Here is a 17,177-nt window from a genome sequence, read left to right as displayed (position 1 = left end):
CAAGTCATGCCAGACTAATAACCTCATTTCCCTTTTTTGGCAGGATAACTAGGTCGGTAGATTAGAAGAAGGCTGCTTCTAAAGCATTTTTAAATGTCTACTGTTATTCTTGTGGGAAAAACTGGAATCATGTGGATTAGAAGATAGTATCATTAGGTCTATTTAGAAATAATGGAATGGTTGAATCCAAAGAGTAGTCAGGCAGGCACCAAGCACTTACTAATCAATTACTATGTGCCAGACACTCTACTAATCACTGGAAATACAAAAGACAAAAACATCTTCAGGGAACTCAACATTCTAATGGAAGAGACAGCGTACAAACAGTTCTGTACATGCAACTTAGATACAGTGTCCATTGCAGAAGTCATCTCACTGGAAAGACTAGTCAGGGTCTGGGGAAAGTGGCATGAGAACATGTCTCTTATAGAATGTGGGATGCAAGCAATCTTGAAGGAAGCCAGCAGGTGGAAATGAGGAGGGAGAGCTTTCCAGTCATGGAAGACAGCCAGTGGAAGGGTCCAGAGATGAGAGATACAGTGAAGAACATCACCAAAGTCCATGTTATTAGACTGTCCAGTATGTGGAGGGGAATGAGGTATAGAAGATTGGCCATTAATGGTTTGATGTCGGTTTCGAAAAGTCTTTACTGGAGTGCCCCAGGGCTATATAGGTGCTTGGCCCTGTGCTGTTTAACATTTTTTATCAGTGTCTTGGATAGAGATATGGACAGCATGCTTAGCTGCTCTATTAACCCAGATTTGGGAGATGCGGTTCACACATTCAGTTACATAGGATACAGTTATAATTCAGCAGGCTAGAGCACTGAGCCACATGTCACAGGATGAAATCTAGTAGTGATAGACTGAGAGACAGCAGAGAGTAAAAGCTGGAAAGGTAGCCAAGGAGTACAAAGCCCTGCATTCAAGTTCTGCCTCTAGCAAATGCTGGCTTTATGACCTTGGATGCAAATTATTTGACTTCTTGGTTCCTCTCAAACTAAGCACCAGAGCAGATGTTTCTCTGCATACAATCACAGGTCCAAGGCAAAAAGAAAGATTTTAGAGAGGTGGCAGTGTACCCTAGTAAATAGAGAGAAACTAGCCTGAGTTAGAAGACAGTGTGCATTTGGTCCTCTTCTTCATTAATGTCTCCAACTCTTGAAACTGAGGTATTACAAGGTGCCCATCAGCCTCCATCCTCTGATGAAATTACAAGCCTAAACTGCCTTTCTCTTTGCTCCCTACACCCTTATTCTGAAGCTCACTCATGAACTCATAAGTGCAATGGTTGCAGTAATGAGAGTGGATCGAGAGGTCCCAGCCAGTTCAGTGACATTTCATTTAAACAGTCATTTTTAAAGGACAATGCTCACTATGCTAGACACAAAGACAAAAGGAAACACTCCTCACCGTCAGTGGGAGACCATATCCTAGATGTTTTCTGGATCTAGTTTTCTTCTAGGCTCCACATTGAAGAATTAGCTGAAGAGGGTCAGTTTAATTTAGGCATTTATTAGGCACCTATTGGGTTCTAGGCATGTGTTGGGGAGCTGGAGTTTCAAAGACTAAATGAACTATTGCTCACCATTAAGGAACTTATAATTTGTTGGAGGGAACAAACACATGCAACATATAAGTAAATGTACAATATATAAAAGTCATTTCTGGTGGTGGGATGGGGCTATTTAATATGAAGGGCTGTTGGTTAATAATAGAATAGCAGTTGCAAAACGTATAATGCAACAGTGAAAAGGTAGGGAAAAATGAGCCAGGGACTGACTTCCATCTGATCAACATACAACAAAGGTAATGTGGATTTGATTATTAGTCCCTACAGAAAAGGTGGAAATAGTGGGGAGGTATATAAGTGAAAGCATCTTAACAGTTAAGAGATCCTTTTAAAACTGAAATATGCCTGCATTTCTTTTCATTGGAAGACTTTAAACAAAAATTGGATGACTACCAGTCTTAGATTAGCCTAATCACTTCTGAGATGGCTGTGTATCTCTTTGATTTCTGAGGGAAGAAGAAAGGTCTGAGATTCCTTTTCAGGATCCTTTCCTGGGCCAGTAACCCTGTTAGGTCTTTTTCCTATGCTTTGACCTGAATTCAACCTGTAAACTTGACTTCTGAAAGCCTTTCTTGTTCTTCCCCTTTGGGATATTTCAGGTACAAAGGTTAAAAAGGAATGTGTCATCTTCCAGTTGGAGTCATGGTTTCAGGGATCTGAAAAGAAACAACTTCTCTCCCATCATCCTTTCTCCCATCAAATGGATTTTAGTAAAATCTTCAGAGCGACATTGATAACTCTTAACTTTTAAAGCAACAACATACCCTAAATGGGAATTAGGGTTATTTATCTGCCTGCCAGTATGAGACTGCAGGCAATTGGTAGGGACCTTGTCTTCCAGAAACCAAAAGTTGGCTGGCAGAATACAGACTCTACAGAGGTGATTCACTTATTCTAACCCTTCCAGCTGGGCTGGCAGAGCTTGGGGCAGATAAATTTAAAAGTAGACCCAGAGCAGAATGTGGGCACTGGAGTCTGACTTGCTTTTACTCAGTTTGCCTAGCTTTCAATTTCCCTATCTTCTCTCTACCACATACCTCCTCCCCAATTCTCTGGATCTCTTCATAGGAGTAAATTATCTTAATAGCCAGTGGCTCTCTGCCCTCCTTATCTTCTATTTCCTATCTTCTTCCTATTGAATAAAATAAGCAGACCCTTCCAGATGTCTCCCTCCTTTCCAGGATGTGAAGTTGTTCTAAGGATATGGGACAACAGGAATAGAAACATAATGGTAGTTAAATTCAGGATGTATTCAGTATGCCACTAAGTTAGTGGATGCATTTGAGTTTCCCAGTGTAGTACATACGAGGCTGTAAAGGGAAGAAGGTGGCAGGTTGATGATACCTTGAATGCCAGGATGAAGAGTATATTAATCTGTGGTAAAGGTTTGGTATAGCCCATGAATATGAAATGTCAAAAAGATTCTTGCTAAATATTGCTAGAAAAACATAGAAGTGATGCTGGTTATTGTAGAAAGAAAATTATCCCAATTTGTTACAAAATTTTTGTTGAGGATAAACTTTCAACCCTAAGTCATGTTTCAACATGTTGCCTGTGCAGACTAATTTCTTGTTTATGCCCTTTGACCCTGGCACCCCTGCCTATTTAGGTCCAATTGGGCAAGAACTGTCATCTTGACAATGCATTCCTTCTCCTTTTTCTCACCTCAGTCTATGAGAAAGAAGACCAGCTGCTCTGGGATCCCAATGTCCTTCCTGAAGGGGAAGTAGAAGAGTTTCTATACAGGGCAGTGAACCGGCAGTGGGAGGAGATGGCCAGCTCTCAGATCCCTGTTGGGGTAACTGTGAAAGACAATGAGCAGGTGAGCCTGAGTGGGAGGAAAGATGCTTCCATGCTTCTGGGAAGGGTACCTGAACTGTTTTAGAACAAGGCATTGTGTGCCAGGGGTCAGAGAACCTGGATCTGCATTTTAGATCTTTTTGCATGTATAACCCTAGATAGTTCAGTCTCTCTGGGCTTCAATTTCCCTATCTTTCGAATGAAGAAATTGGACTAAATCTCTCTCAGCTCTCAAGTCTATAATCTTAACAATTAAGTCATCTGTCTTAATTTGTTTAGTTGGGAGTAAATGTGTAGAGAACTAATTTAGGATGGTCTGTAAATATGAACCAGCTAACAAAAGGCTTGATGATTTTCTGTATGTGTGATACATAACGGACTATAGGGACGTTGGCATGTGTGGGGCCTCTCTTTACCCTCCACTTTGTCATCATAAAAGGCAGCCAAGACTTTCCCTAGACCATAACATAACTCTCTGTCATCAAAGCCAACATGGCAACCTGGAAGGTGCACAAAGCTTGACCCATTGGGACATTGCTGATGGCCTTGTGCTTTGTGTTCTAAAGTTCTATGCCTGGGTTTAATGAGAGAGTATTTGATGGTGCCTAGAGCATCCCTCTCTATAACAAGTCAAAGAAAAATTGCTTAGATTCCCTCCTTACCTCTATCTAAACCATATGGTTACATTTTTTTTCTAGGCCTTGGACTTCAGTTTCCTTTATAATGAAGCAGGAGAGGGATATTCCAGATGGTTTATGGGGTCCCTTCTAGTGCTGTGTTTCTATAATCCTTTTGGTACCTAACTGGAGATACTTCATAATACCAGGGGCCCAACCATATGGCTGTATCTCTGTCAAGACTAATAATGAAGTAAGGTACCAGACTGGAGCCCTGGCCCTGGCTATTAATATCAGCAGGTCAGCTCTACAATCTGTACCTCCCAGGATTGTCTCTCTGACCACCAGAAGTGAGTTAGGAAGTGGAGGGTAGGTCCCCAAAACCACATGATTCTATTCCCTGGCACTTTGTGGCCAAAGCTCCAGGGATTTGTCATCAAGGGTAGTAACTTGGTCGTTTTCAACTTGGGATCCTAGAGGTCTTCGATGTGGAGGACTCAACCATGGCCTTTTTTTGTCTTCCCCAGGCCCTATATGAGCTGGTGAAATGCAACTTCAACGTAGAAGAGGCACTTCGGCGGCTGCGGTTCAACGTGAAAGTGATCCGAGGTAAGGGGGGGCTTGTCTGTTGCTACCTGGCTCACTTGGCTTCTTTGAGCCCCAGCCAACAGCCCACTCTTTTCTTATTACAGATGAACTTTGTGCTTGGAGTGATGAAGAATGTAGGAATTTTGAGCACGGCTTCAGGGTCCATGGGAAAAATTTCCATCTGATACAGGCAAACAAGGTACAGAGCCCATAGTTTGGAATTCCACAAATAATTCTTAAGCTCCTGCTCTCTGCTGGGGCCAGAGATAAAAAAATAACATGGGGCCGGCCTGCCCTAAGATGGATTTATATTTTACGTGGGGGGCGGAAAAAAGCAACACACAGAATTATCGTCTGAATTGGGGCACTAAGGGAGGTAAGGGGGAAAAGTTCACCTCAGGCTCAGAGAATCAAAGAAGAGTTCGTAATGGAAATTGCACCTGAACTGAACCTTGAGCTTAATGTATCATAGGCATGGGGAGACAGCCCGTGGCACTAAAACTAGAAGTGACATGTTGAATCTAGGAAATAACCCATTGTCTAATTGGATAGACAATTGTACTTTATCTAGTACGTCAAGGTGCATAATGCAAATAAGGTAATATATGTAAATAATGTAAAAATAAGACTAGGAAGGTAAGTTGGAGTCTTGAATGCTTTGAAAAGAAGTTTGTGATGGCTTAGGCAGCTCAGTAGCAGCCAGCTTGATGCTCCTGTGTGCCGCTCAGCTGGCGGCAGGCTATGCACTGGGCAGCTATTTGGGTTTCGGGGTGGGTGCTGCTGATCTCTGGGCTAGTCTGGCTCAGTCTGGCTCTGCAGTCAGGCCCTAGTGCATTTCACACTGGAGGGTCCCTTTGTTTACTTGTCTTTAGTAGGAAGTGTGGCAGACTCGGATGGCATAATTGCTTCATTATGGAAAGAGTATGGCAAAGCAGATGCAAGATGGCTTCGTTCGGATCCCACCATTGTAACCCTGGAGATGCTGACTTGTTCTGGATGGTTTTCTAGCCTTGCTCCTCATTTGTGCCATAGTAAAAGAGAAGTACTATTGGCATTTCATTCAGATTACCCTGTGTGTATGTGAAGTGTATGGTTGGGGGGGATGACCATCTGTCCATATTGGCTTATTGGAATCTCACCTAAACACAAGCAACTGGCTTTATCCTTGGGTTTACCTGGTGTTTTTTAATGGTGTGTGAGTATTGATCTGAGGACTATTACAATGGCAGGCATCAAAAGGAAATTAAACCAGGAAAAAAACTCTGTTGAATTTTCAGAATCATGACTGTATTCTGTTTATAAGTTATTGTGGTTTTAGCCTCCCGTTGTGTAGCAAAAATGTAATAATAGTCAATCCTTTCAAGTTATTTTTCTTCAGTTTTATTTTCTAAACTGACTTGTTTTCTTAACAGTAAAATGGGGTGGAGGGGGAGTCAGGGAAGTTAAGATTTTAAAATTAAATGTAGGTATAAATGAATACAATTTAACCTGTGCATGTAATGAAGTTCACAAAAATAATTGTTTAATTGAACCACATTAATGAACACTGATTTATTATAGAAAAAAAAGAAAAGTTTGTGTTTTATAGATAATAAGGAGCAACCAAGCTTTTTGAACAGGAAAAGTGATGCAGCCTTTGCCCTGGGATAGTTGTTTTGTCAGCTTTGTATAAAATGGCTTGAATGGATAAAAGATTTGGAAGGAGGAGTGTAGGGCAAAGGGGTGAAACCCAAGATCTCAGAATTGATAGGATGTCTTTTAGGCAAAGGATGATAAATGCATGCCTAAGCTTGGTTGATAGCAATTTGAAAGAAGAGGAGGACTTTGTTTAGAGGGGAAGATGAGTTTGACTTGCAATATGTTGAGTTTGAGGAGGATAGCAGATAGTTGGAGAAAAGGAGCTGAAGTTAATGTCAGACATGAGGGGAAAAATTTTTTAATTTAGGAGTCTGTTGGCATAGAGGTGATACTTGAATGGAAGTAGATGAAATTGCAAAAAGAGACTAGGCACTGACAGAATAGACCCTTGAACAAAGGATAGGGAATACCCATACTTAGAGAGAGAGGAAAACATTGAACCAACAAAGGAAACAAGGTTTGAGCATCAAGAGAGAATAGCATGCCAGAAGGGAAGGTTAGGAGTCTGAGCAAGAGATATTGAGAACTGGAGGAGGAAAACTGAGGGCGAAATTAAGTATTTCACCATTCTGAAATAATGGGTGACCTTTGAGAGAAAACAGTTTGTATGAAGTGATTGAGGTCAGAATTGCCAAATGATATGGGATGGATGAGTGAAGAGAGGTTGAGAAAGTGGAGATAATCTGGATCAAAGCCTCTTTCTGGGGTCTTAGGCAAAAAGCTCAGGCTGGAAGGAATGGCAGGAAAATGGGGAGATTTAAGCACAATGACTGGATATAGTAGCTAGTTTGCTAAGGTTTTAGGTATGTAGGGAGGCTCTCAGAGCATGTGTCTTAGAAAAGTCAAAAGGGAAGTCATCTGCAAGGAAGAAACAATATGAAGTCAAGAAAGGGAAGGAATTTGGGACTCTGATAGGGAGTCAATCTGAGGTAAATTTGGTCCAGTGGATGTTAGACAAGATGAATTTGTGTTGGATTTAATTGACATGGTTTTGTGACTCCCTTGAGCAGAGTTCATATTCTCTGAGAAAGGCTGAGATGACTCAGGTTTAAGGATTCATTAAAAAGGCTATACAAGGTTGAGCAATTCAAGGATAGAATTGCTGAACTGGTCAGAGACTAGAAAGAGATGATCACCTGAAAGAACTGGGAATGACTGAGGGGCCAGGGCTTGCAGTAAAGTTGGCTGGTGGAGCTTAGAAGGCCAGAGTTACAACCAAAGAAGAAGAGATGGGACAGTATCTGGTCATGGTGAGGCTGAAGGCTGAGAAAGGGTCATCAGTGTGAATATTGAAGTCACCAAGGGTAAGCACAAAAATAGGAATGGAGAAGCCCAAGCCAAGTACTGAAATCATTGGAAAAGTGAGGCTGTTGCCCTAGAACTAGGCATGTGACAGCAACCTCTCCATTGGCTAGTATAAATGGAAGGTATGTACTTCGAAGGAGAAGGTTGCCAAATGATAATGGCACACAAGGTCTGGAAGTGGCAGTGTGGAACAAAGAATATAGTCATTGCTTCTAGGTTATATAATTTGGTATTAGAGAGGCAGCTAGTATTAATTGTAGAAAAGGATATGCTGTCTTCGAGAGAGAGCTAGGATTCGACTAGAAGATAGAAGTGAAGATAATTGGAAAATATAGGAAGAAAGGAAATTTTGAGTAGAGTATGGTTTCCTGAGAATACAGTGGATGAGGAAGGCAGAGGAGAGTAGACTTCGGAAATTAACAGGAAGAGTTGATCAATGGAGTCATGAAGAGGGCCAGGATTAGAAGAAAGGTTAAAAGAACTGATTCTTGAAAAATTAGAGAGGCTTTATGGGAGGAGATTGCTCTTTTCATGTAGATGAATAAGAACCGGGCTGTTTGAATTTCCCCCTTGCACACTGAGAAGAGACACATGCTCTTTGGTTACGATTTGTCACAGAATTGTAAACAGAGCTGGAGAGGTCCCTCTTTATTTTGCTTTAATGTTTTTGTCACTAGCTCTAAGGATAGCTAAAAGTTACAGAACTTAGGAAAAGAAAGATGAATCAAGAGATTCAGGAGCCAGCAGGGGGATAACTCAGCTTAACAAGTGGCATATTATATGGATATCTTTTACCACCATCTCCCCCCATCCTTGAGCCCTGGGGATCTTGAGTTCAGATGCCAGTTCTTTGTCATTGCTATGAGACAAGACCCTTCAGCTCTCTAGGCCTTAAGGTTCCTCATCTATAAAACTGAGACAGAATAGGGGTAGGTAGTCTCCAAGTTTCCTTCCTGTATTTAAATTTCTGGTCCTATTCATCTTGAATTTCATTAAGAGCAGCCACATGTTGGAAATAAGAAGAGCTACTATTGGTTTACAAAGTGCTTCACAGTTTTTTATTTCACTGTTGGGATCCTCCCGAAGTCCTGAGAGGGAAGAGCTATTTTGATCCTAATTTGGCATATGACATAGAAAGGGAAGTGTCAATCCTAATGGCCTCACTAAGCCCTCTGGAGTTTTGTATTCAGTCTACTGCATTAAAGTATGGCTGGTGAGGAGAGGCAGCACCCCAGGGGAGGCTGGAGGAGCCATGCTCCATGCTGCAGGAAGATCAGGGAAGAGGGAGATATCAAGATAGTAATATTCCGTTAGGAAGATTAAGATATGGGTATACTGAGTTGAATCTCAGAGGAAAAAACTGGGAAGACATGCTTCCAGTTGTCCAAAATTGCTTTGGATAGGTGCTGCTTACTGGCTGTCCTCAAACAGATAGCATCCACACTTGTGGGGGACATTGTAGAGAAGCCATCTATCAGGTATGGGTTGGGTTGACCTCTGAACTCCTTTCCAAATCTACAACTAAGCAGAAAGTCAGACCTGGAAGAAACCCTAGAAATAGAATGGCAGCATCAGCTGGGCCTTTCTTTCAATGACTGGGTTTAAAACTGGAAGAGATCCTCAAGCCCTTGTTAAAGTCGTGAAATCTGAGGCCAAATAAGCAGGGCTTCCAAAGATGGGATCAGAACTTATTTCCTTTGTGCTTTGCACTTTCCTATTTGATCATGGTGACGGTTTCTTAATTCATAAAAATTTATCTACTGTTATAACAAATTATAATTTAAGTTTTTATTGATGTTACATTTTGGAAAAGCAGGTGATATAGAGTGGATAGAGAACTATCCTCCAAACAAGGAAGATCTGGGTTAATGTGTTCCCTTTTGACACATCCTGACCCTGGGCAAGTATCCTTTAGCCTCTCAATACTCTTTGCCTTCTTTGAGTCTGCTGAAGCCTAAGGATCCTTTCTCCAACAAAAAAATATATATATTTTTTTTAAATACATAAAACGCATAGGATGTCAAAGGAATCTAATTATGTTGAAATCATCATTTAAAAAATTTTTTTAAGTTCACAGACTGCAGGTTAAGAACTGCTGCTCTTAAGAGAGTGCGACCTGCAAAGGACAGCTAGGTGGCACAGTGAATAGAATGCTAGGCCTGGAGTGAGGAGGACCTGGGTTGCCCTAAGATACTTCCTAGCTCTGTGACCCTGGGCAAGTCACCTAACCCAATTGCTACTCTTCTGCTTTAGTATCAGCCAGAAGGTAAGAGTTTTCAAAAGAGAGTGTGAACTTCAAAAGTGAGCCTGCCCCAATAGCCAGGGAAGATTCTCAAGATTGCAGTTCCAGCCTGACCCCCAACTTTGGTTTTTATATCACCTATCATTTCATACTCATTCCCTTCTCATCCTTTGGAATAAAGAATTTTTACAAGAAGGGGGAAATGTTCAGCAAAGCTAAATAGCGTTGAAAAAGTTATGATGTGCAGTAGAAGTAGAGTATGACAGGGTAAGGGGAGGCCTCTCATATTTCTTTGGTCCTAATTTTGTAGTGTTCTCCTTTGTTTTGTTATTATTCTTGTTCTCAGTTTACTTTTGCATATTGCTTTTCCTGGTTCTTCTTACTTCATTTTATATCCTTTCCATATTTCTTTGTATTTATGATATTCTGCATTTCTCATAGTCTAATAATGTTCTTCTCCATTAATGTACCAGAATTTGTTTAGACAGTCCTTTGTTTCTAGTACTTGTTACCAGAAAAGATGCTGTTGTTAATATTTTGACCCTTTGTCTTTGCTGCTTGGAGTGGGAGCAAAACCCCTGCTCCCAATCTCTCTCTTGAGTAATTCAGAGTTGCTTTTCCTGAAATTTTTTTAAATTGTTAGATTTAAACAGAATTTTCCAAGAATCCTCAAGGTTCTAAAGTATGGCTCTTCCCCTCCCAAAGAGACATTACTACTGTGTATGATCAAGTATTCCTCTTATCCCCTTATGGGCTGGAGATACTGAACTTTGAGATGTTGTGAAATTAGCTAATTAACCTAGTACATACTTCCATTTTCATTGTTCATTCTTGTATTTGAAGCTACAAAAGTAACATTCAAAATCACCTTCATTGGAGGGGGTGGAGGAAGGGCAACAGATCTCGAATATGAATAAATCTATGTCTTTGGCTGGATTCATTAGCACCTATTGCTAGGTAACAGTAGGACATAGAAATCAAGTAATCATGCGTGTATGGCCACAAGATGAATATAGAAACAGAACAGAGAGGGTGCCATGAATGCATAGGAAGCTAAGGGTGGAGTCCAGGTCACAGCTAAGGGAACAGACAAGGTCCGGAGTCCAAGTTGGAATAGGGAGGAGACAGGCAGACAGTTTGTATATATATAAGCACATACATGGAATGTTAGAGTCAGGGCCAAGGGATAGGGCATACCTTAGAACCTTAAATCATAATTCTTTTCAAAGTATTTGAAGGGTTCAGGGAGCAGCTAGGTGTCACAGTGGATAGAGAGCCAGGCTTGGAGATGGGACGTCCTGGGTTCAACTTTGGCCTCAGACACTTCCTAGCCGTGTGACCCTGGGTAAGTTGTAGCCCCCAGTTAACCCAGTTGCCTAGTCTTTACTGTTATTTGACCTTGGAACAACTACTTAGTATCAATTCTAACAGAAGATAAGAATTTTTTTTTTTTTTAAGTTTTAAAAAAGCTATCAGGTAGAAGAGAGATGAGAGACTTGTTCTCCTACCCCTTGATAGGGAAGTATTGCTATCAGTGAGGAAATCACAGAGGCACATTTATTTAGGTATGGTGTGAGAAGACATTTCCTAACAATTCTAGCTGTCCCAAGAGTAAAATCAATGATCTATTTTGGGACCTGGTGAGAGCCTCCTAACAGAAGTTTTTCAAACAGATTGGATGTTCACTTGAGCCATGTGAAAAAGATTGCTTGGTGAGATGTGGGTTGGACTAGTAGAGTCTTCCAGCTCTTAGATTCTGTGGTTTCACCCCAGGTGCGCACACGGTCAGTGGGTGAGTGCGTGGAGTACTACTATATGTGGAAGAAGTCTGATCGATACGACTACTTCACTCAGCAGACCCGCTTCGGCCGGAAGAAGTACGTCCAGCCCGGAGCCACGTGCGTGAAAAGCTTCTCACAGTACCATCAGTAATGTCATGAAGGCCCCAGGGAACCACTGGCGGTGGGCTCCTGGTTGGAATTTCCCTACCCCTTTGCTAGGCCGGAGGGGAGGGCTAGAGCTTCCTGGGGTCCCCCAGTTCCATTCCTTGGGAGGAGCTCTTTGGGAGAGGGGGTGGGGAAGAAGCTGCCCGACTAGCTTTTCGGGAGGTCCTAGCCCATGCCCTCATGGTGCCCTCTCTGCTCCACAGGGACTTTGCCGACAACGACTTGGACAGTGGTGAGGTAGAAGGCTCTGGCCGCTCACGGAGCTCCCCGCCTGTCCCTTCTGCCACCGACTGCCTGGATTCAGCCTTTCCCCAAGACCACCTAGCGATGGAGAGCACAGGTAACTCCCAAGGGGAAGTAGAGATACAGGGAATGGAAGGAACTCTATACTTGGGAGACAGAAGACCTGGGTTCTAGTCCTAGTTCTGCTGCTTACTAGCAACATTGAGTAAAGTGCCCTGAGGGGGTAAGGGAGTGAGTCTGACCTCAGGGCTTTGCATCATACCCCAGAAGTAGGGCAGACCTCTGAGGAGGCCAGGCCGGAGAAAGGCAGGGAGCACCTTCTTTTTTTTTTTTTTTAAACCCTTGTACTTCGGTAAGGGTGGGCAATGGGGGTCAAGTGACTTGCCCAGGGTCACACAGCTGGGAAGTGGCTGAGGCCGGGTTTGAACCTAGGACCTCCTGTCTCTAGGCCTGACTCTCACTCCACTGAGCTACCCAGCTGCCCCCCAGGGAGCACCTTCTTGCTGTTTTTGCCTCTTCCCTACCAATCCATTGCAACCCCACTACCTAATTGTGTCCACTTACACTCTTCTTTCTCCTTTCCCCATCCTGCCTTACTGTGGATACGTTTGAAAAGGCTGTCTCCTGCCCAAGGCCAAAATCTGGTCAGGTGCAGAACTGGGCCTAGAATGTAGGTTATCTGATTTCTAACACTGGACTCTTTCCTCTCTACAATGGCTGCTTCTCAGGAAATGTGCCAGTGAGAGACAGAAAATTGCATGGGCTACCTTGTGAGGTAGTGAATTCCCCGTCACTCAAGTGTTCAAAAACTGGTTCTACCTAGGAATCAGTGCCTCAGTATTAGGACTTTAAGTCTTAGGGAAGGAAGGGTGCCAGGGGGACCTGAGGGGTGTGTATACGTGGAGTTGTCTCCCCTTTACCCAATCCCTGTGTCTTCCCCTCCCTTCCCCCAGAACCCCTCAGTGTGGAGAGTACAGCCTGCAGCTTGGGCAGCCTGAATGAGTCCGGTCAATGCAGCACACCCTCAGAGGCCAACTGCTCCTTGGACCCAGCTGAGGAGCCCTCGGGCATCCCTCTGCCCCAGCGCTCCCTTACCCCAGCTCATGTAGGCTTCTATCCACTGCCAGAAGTTGACAAGGCAGAGCTGGGTCCAGCCCCTGCTGGGCGACTGGCAGTGGACTTGGCTTTGCCTGCAGCACTCCCTGGGGAGGAGCTGCCTCTCATCTCCAGCCATGTGGATTTGGACAGAGACCCAGAGGAAGCTGTGGCCCCTGCCCAAGTGGCCCTGTCAGTCACAGATTTTGGACTCCTTGGCATCGGGGATGTAAATCCTTTCCTGGCTGCCCACCCCGCCTGCCCAGCCCCTGTGCTGCACCCTGAGCCCTTGTCACAGTAAGCATCCCCCCATCCCAAGTCCCCTAAACAGGGTTCTCTCCTTCCCCAGCCTCCTCCCAGTCAAACCTCTTCTCCGGTTGCCTAGTACCTGGGAGGCATGGGACAAAAAGTAGGCAGCTCAGAGGGTGCCCTAGAACTGCACCTGGCCTGCCAGTCAGTATGTGGGGGGCCAGGAGCCTGCAGAGCCTCTTGTGACCCTAGTGCCAGTGTGAGGACAAGCAGGCAGGCAGGGGTGGTTCCTATCAGAATGAAAATAACCCTCTTTTTCTTTTCTTCTGACAGCTGTAACGTGATGACCTGTTGATTTGTTCATCTGGGGACAGGTGTGTGCACCAAGACTCCTCTCTGTTAACGCGTCACTGTTTTCAGACTGTAGGGCTCTGGCCAACAACTTCTCTTCCCCATTCTGCCCGTGCCAGGCCTGTCCTGCTATTGCCTCTGTCAGAGCCCTCCCACCCCCACTTCCATCCTGCTCCTCCCAGGCCTTGGTTAGCTCCTCCATTTTGGAAGGTGGAATTAAGGGGGGGACGAGGAACTCTGGGCCTGCTGGGCCCTCAATGACTGACCTTTCCCGTCCCCAGACACAGCCACACAGCCACACACCAGGGTTGGGACAGAGAAGGTTCCCTGAAACAGTGCTTGGCAGGGTCCCCAGCCCCTCAGCTCAACTTGAAGTCTGGTAGCAACTCCCAGGGCAGAGTAGAGTGGGTGCTAGAGAGCAGCCTATTGGGGGTGGGAAGAAGGAGGACCCAGGCCTCCCAGCCCCCGCCCTGGACTTCCGTTGCTGGCAGCGGACAAGATGGCCTCTTGGACAGCGCCACCACTGTAAGGATGAGCCCTCTGGAAGCGGTCTGCTGAGACTGCCAGCCTGGCCCGGAAGAGGGACCCCCAGGACCTTTGGAAAAGGTCAAAGTCACTCCCCCCAATGGGGGTGGAAGGCGGCCTTTGGGGGTGAGTGGGACCTGGCCCAGCCCCTTCCACCAGCAATCTCCCCTAGCCTGATGGCAGCTCCTGACTTTGTCAGCATCAAGGCTTGGGCAAGGGGAAAGACTCCCTTCTGGAGAAGGACCTCCCTAGGGGCATGTGGAGAGAGGACAGCAGGATGGCCAGCTGCTGCTCATGGTGCCAAATAATGTGGGGGGCAAGGGGGGGGCAGGGCCGGACTTGGAGCCATATACCTCTTGACTGTGTTTGGGCCCTTAGTGACTCCTGTCAGCTCCCCTCCACTTCAGGTCAAGCAGCACTTTACATTCACTCCCTGCGCCTCCCACCACCCATGTGTCACAGTGGCCACTGGCCCTGGTCAAATGACCTCACCTCCCAAGCCCACTGCCTCCTCTGCTCCAGAGTGCCCAGTAGGCCCAGAGATTCCAGTTCTCCACTCCATGTGAAATGGAGGGAGGGAGGGAGGGGTGGCTGGCTTTAAACCCTCTTCTTGCCCTCCCCTGCAGGGCTGAGCAACAGGGCTGGGGACCCTATGGGAGTGTCCAGCCTCTTGGCTTGCATAAAGCAAGCTGCAGCCACAGCTCGATTTCAGAATCGCTGCAGGCTCTTGGGAAGGAGGCAAGTGACCTCCTCCCCCTGGCAATATAGAGAGGGCACTTATCCATGCCCATGTTTCCTCCAAGCCTTGATTTTGTTTTCTGCAGAATGGCTGGAGGGCCTTGTTCTTTTTTTTCTCTTCTTCTATCCCTCTTTCCCCATTTATTTATATTTCTGTTGTTTACAAATCAGTGGGCTCCTGAAGGTTAGGCAGGGGCCATGGCTTCTTCTGCCCCCCTAAGGTCCATATGTCATGAAGCACATTTGTTTTTCTCCCTTGAGCTGTTCCTGAGGGCCAGACTCAAACCCTCCCCTAAGGACCACACTGTGAAGTGAAAACTGCCTTCAATAGCCCTCGCCGTTATTTATTAAATTTGATTTGAAGTCAATTCTGTGTCCTTGTCATAAGGGAAATTGAGAAGCCATGCTGCCATACCAGAGCGGTGATAGGCCATGCATGTCTAAATTGTTAGAGCTAAGGTCCTCTTAGGCCACAGCTGATCACATACTGTTGGGCATTACCGAGAGCCTATGAGCTCAGGACTTGGGTTCCCTGACTCAAGGTAGTCCAGGGTTGAGTCCTAGCAAGCCTTAGGCTTGTCTTCTCCAAATAGTTTTGTCTTTGATGTTTTGGGAGGAGTGGATGGATAACTATAGTTCCTGCCCCATTTTGGAAAGGATCACAAAAGATGTCATTTGTAAGCTGGGTCTAGAAGAGGTATTTTTTTTCCAGTAATCCTTTGCCACCTGTGGAAATAAGTAACTGCTTCCAAACCTTTTTGCAGTTAGTTCTAGTAAAAATTATTAGAAAAAGGACAGAAAGCAGTGGATATGGCTAAGAACAGGCCCAGCTGGGTAGCTCAGTGGATTGAGAGTCAGGCCTAGAGATGGGAGGTCCTAGGTTCAAATCTGGCCTCAGACACTTCCCAGCTGTGTGACCCTGGGCAAGTCACTTGACCCCCATTGCCTACCCCTTACCTCTCTTCCACCAGGGAGTGGAAGTTACACAAAAATTAAGGGTTTAAAATTTAAAAAAAAAAACAAAAACAAAAACAGGCCCAACTGAGCAAACATTTATTTCCAGCTGATAGTTTGTATTTGCTGGGAACAGTAAAGAAAGGAGGAGGGCCCAACTGGGACAGTTTGGGGATAGTCTTTTTTGGACCTGGGATGTGGCCCTGGCCCAGGGTAGGAAGGCCTTTATAGCTTGACATTTCAGTGATTCCAGGGTTTTTGGAGGAGCAGGAGTTCCAGAGTATCCTTCTGCCAGCTACCAATGTACAAGCTAAATGAAACAGATAAGGAGAGGGAGCCTAGCCAGAGCTGGAAACCAGCATTGACTCCTGAAAGCCATTCCCTTTTTGGATTCTTGTTGGCTACCAATGAGAACTGATTCGAAGGGGTATGGTTATTCGGGGGCACTCCCCACACTTTCAAACTACTTGCCCTTGTGGGCATTCTAAATTGAGTTTGATTTTCACAAACGTTTTCAGGAATTTTTCATTTATATAACTAGACCCGTTTTCTTAAATGCAGTATTGAGATACAGCCCCCATGGGGATCTATGGAGATGGGTAAAATTTGTCCAGGGCCTACCCCTCCCTTCCCCCTGATTTTAGGTGACTCCTATTGGACTGACCCCATCAGTCTAGAGAAAACTATTTCACTGCCTTCTACCTGTGACAAATTCCCTTCATCTGCAAGGATGTGTCAAGCCTTGGGGATACAGGTTGAAAGATTATATTACTCCTCTATTCCCAACACCACTGTCCCTGCCACGAACGAGGGAAAAATTAGCTTGTCATGACTATGCTGCTGCTACTCTGGAGAGAAGTCCCTTCTTGAAAGAAGTATGTTTTCCTTGCTGAATTTGGGCCTTCCCTATTCTATAGAGGTTACCCCCTCAGAATCCATGACCCTGCCCCTCTCAGGCTGGAAAAACTCAAGCTTCTATCCAAAGGCTGTCATTTTCAAGCAATGGGTAACCCTTAGTTACTGGGACAGCTTCCAAGAGCATGTATGTGGTTGTAAGGTAGACTGCTTAGGGAAATCCTTGGAAAAGGGGTGCCATGTCACCTGAAGACTCTAGTGGGAGTGAAAGTTAAAAGTGGTGCCTGGAATTGCTATGAGAGGACAGTGAAATGGTAGAACCAGAGACAAATGGGAATTCTATCCCCAATTCTTGGAAACATTCTCCCACCTGCCCAGCCTGCTGTCCCATCCTGATGCCCAATCTAGTCCATATCCAGATGAAAAATTTGAGGCAGAGTGAGATGGGGAAACAGCCAT

At 44.9% G+C, this 17,177-nt stretch overlaps 1 protein-coding gene and 1 pseudogene across 1 annotated transcript; both read left to right on the top strand.

Annotated features, from left to right (window-relative positions):
* Positions 1-497: 497 nt before the first annotated feature.
* MIER2 (MIER family member 2) lies at positions 498-15,277 on the top strand. Its single transcript, XM_044685364.1, has 8 exons — positions 498-579; positions 3,243-3,394; positions 4,517-4,598; positions 4,682-4,776; positions 11,536-11,660; positions 11,912-12,048; positions 12,905-13,343; positions 13,629-15,277. Exons 1-8 carry the CDS (start codon positions 498-500, stop codon positions 13,648-13,650), a joined length of 1,134 nt encoding a protein of 377 aa, XP_044541299.1. The 3' UTR covers positions 13,651-15,277.
* On the top strand, positions 5,285-5,824 carry LOC123232575 (annotated as a pseudogene).
* Positions 15,278-17,177: the final 1,900 nt, after the last annotated feature.

The sequence above is a fragment of the Gracilinanus agilis genome, chromosome 1 (assembly GCF_016433145.1).
Source record: "Gracilinanus agilis isolate LMUSP501 chromosome 1, AgileGrace, whole genome shotgun sequence".
NCBI lineage: Eukaryota > Metazoa > Chordata > Mammalia > Didelphimorphia > Didelphidae > Gracilinanus > Gracilinanus agilis.
This window is presented reverse-complemented; position numbering and strand designations above follow the sequence as displayed.

What these genes read in the sequence shown, in the direction of transcription:
- MIER2 (XM_044685364.1), top strand. Translation starts at nt 498, where the DNA reads ATGGAAGACAGCCAGTGGAAGGGTCCAGAGATGAGAGATACAGTGAAG. An exon ending in CTGTGAAAGACAATGAGCAG is followed by an intron (nt 3,395 to 4,516) that starts GTGAGCCTGAGT and finishes TGTCTTCCCCAG; the next exon opens with GCCCTATATGAGCTGGTGAA. An exon ending in CCTAGCGATGGAGAGCACAG is followed by an intron (nt 12,049 to 12,904) that starts GTAACTCCCAAG and finishes CCCTTCCCCCAG; the next exon opens with AACCCCTCAGTGTGGAGAGT.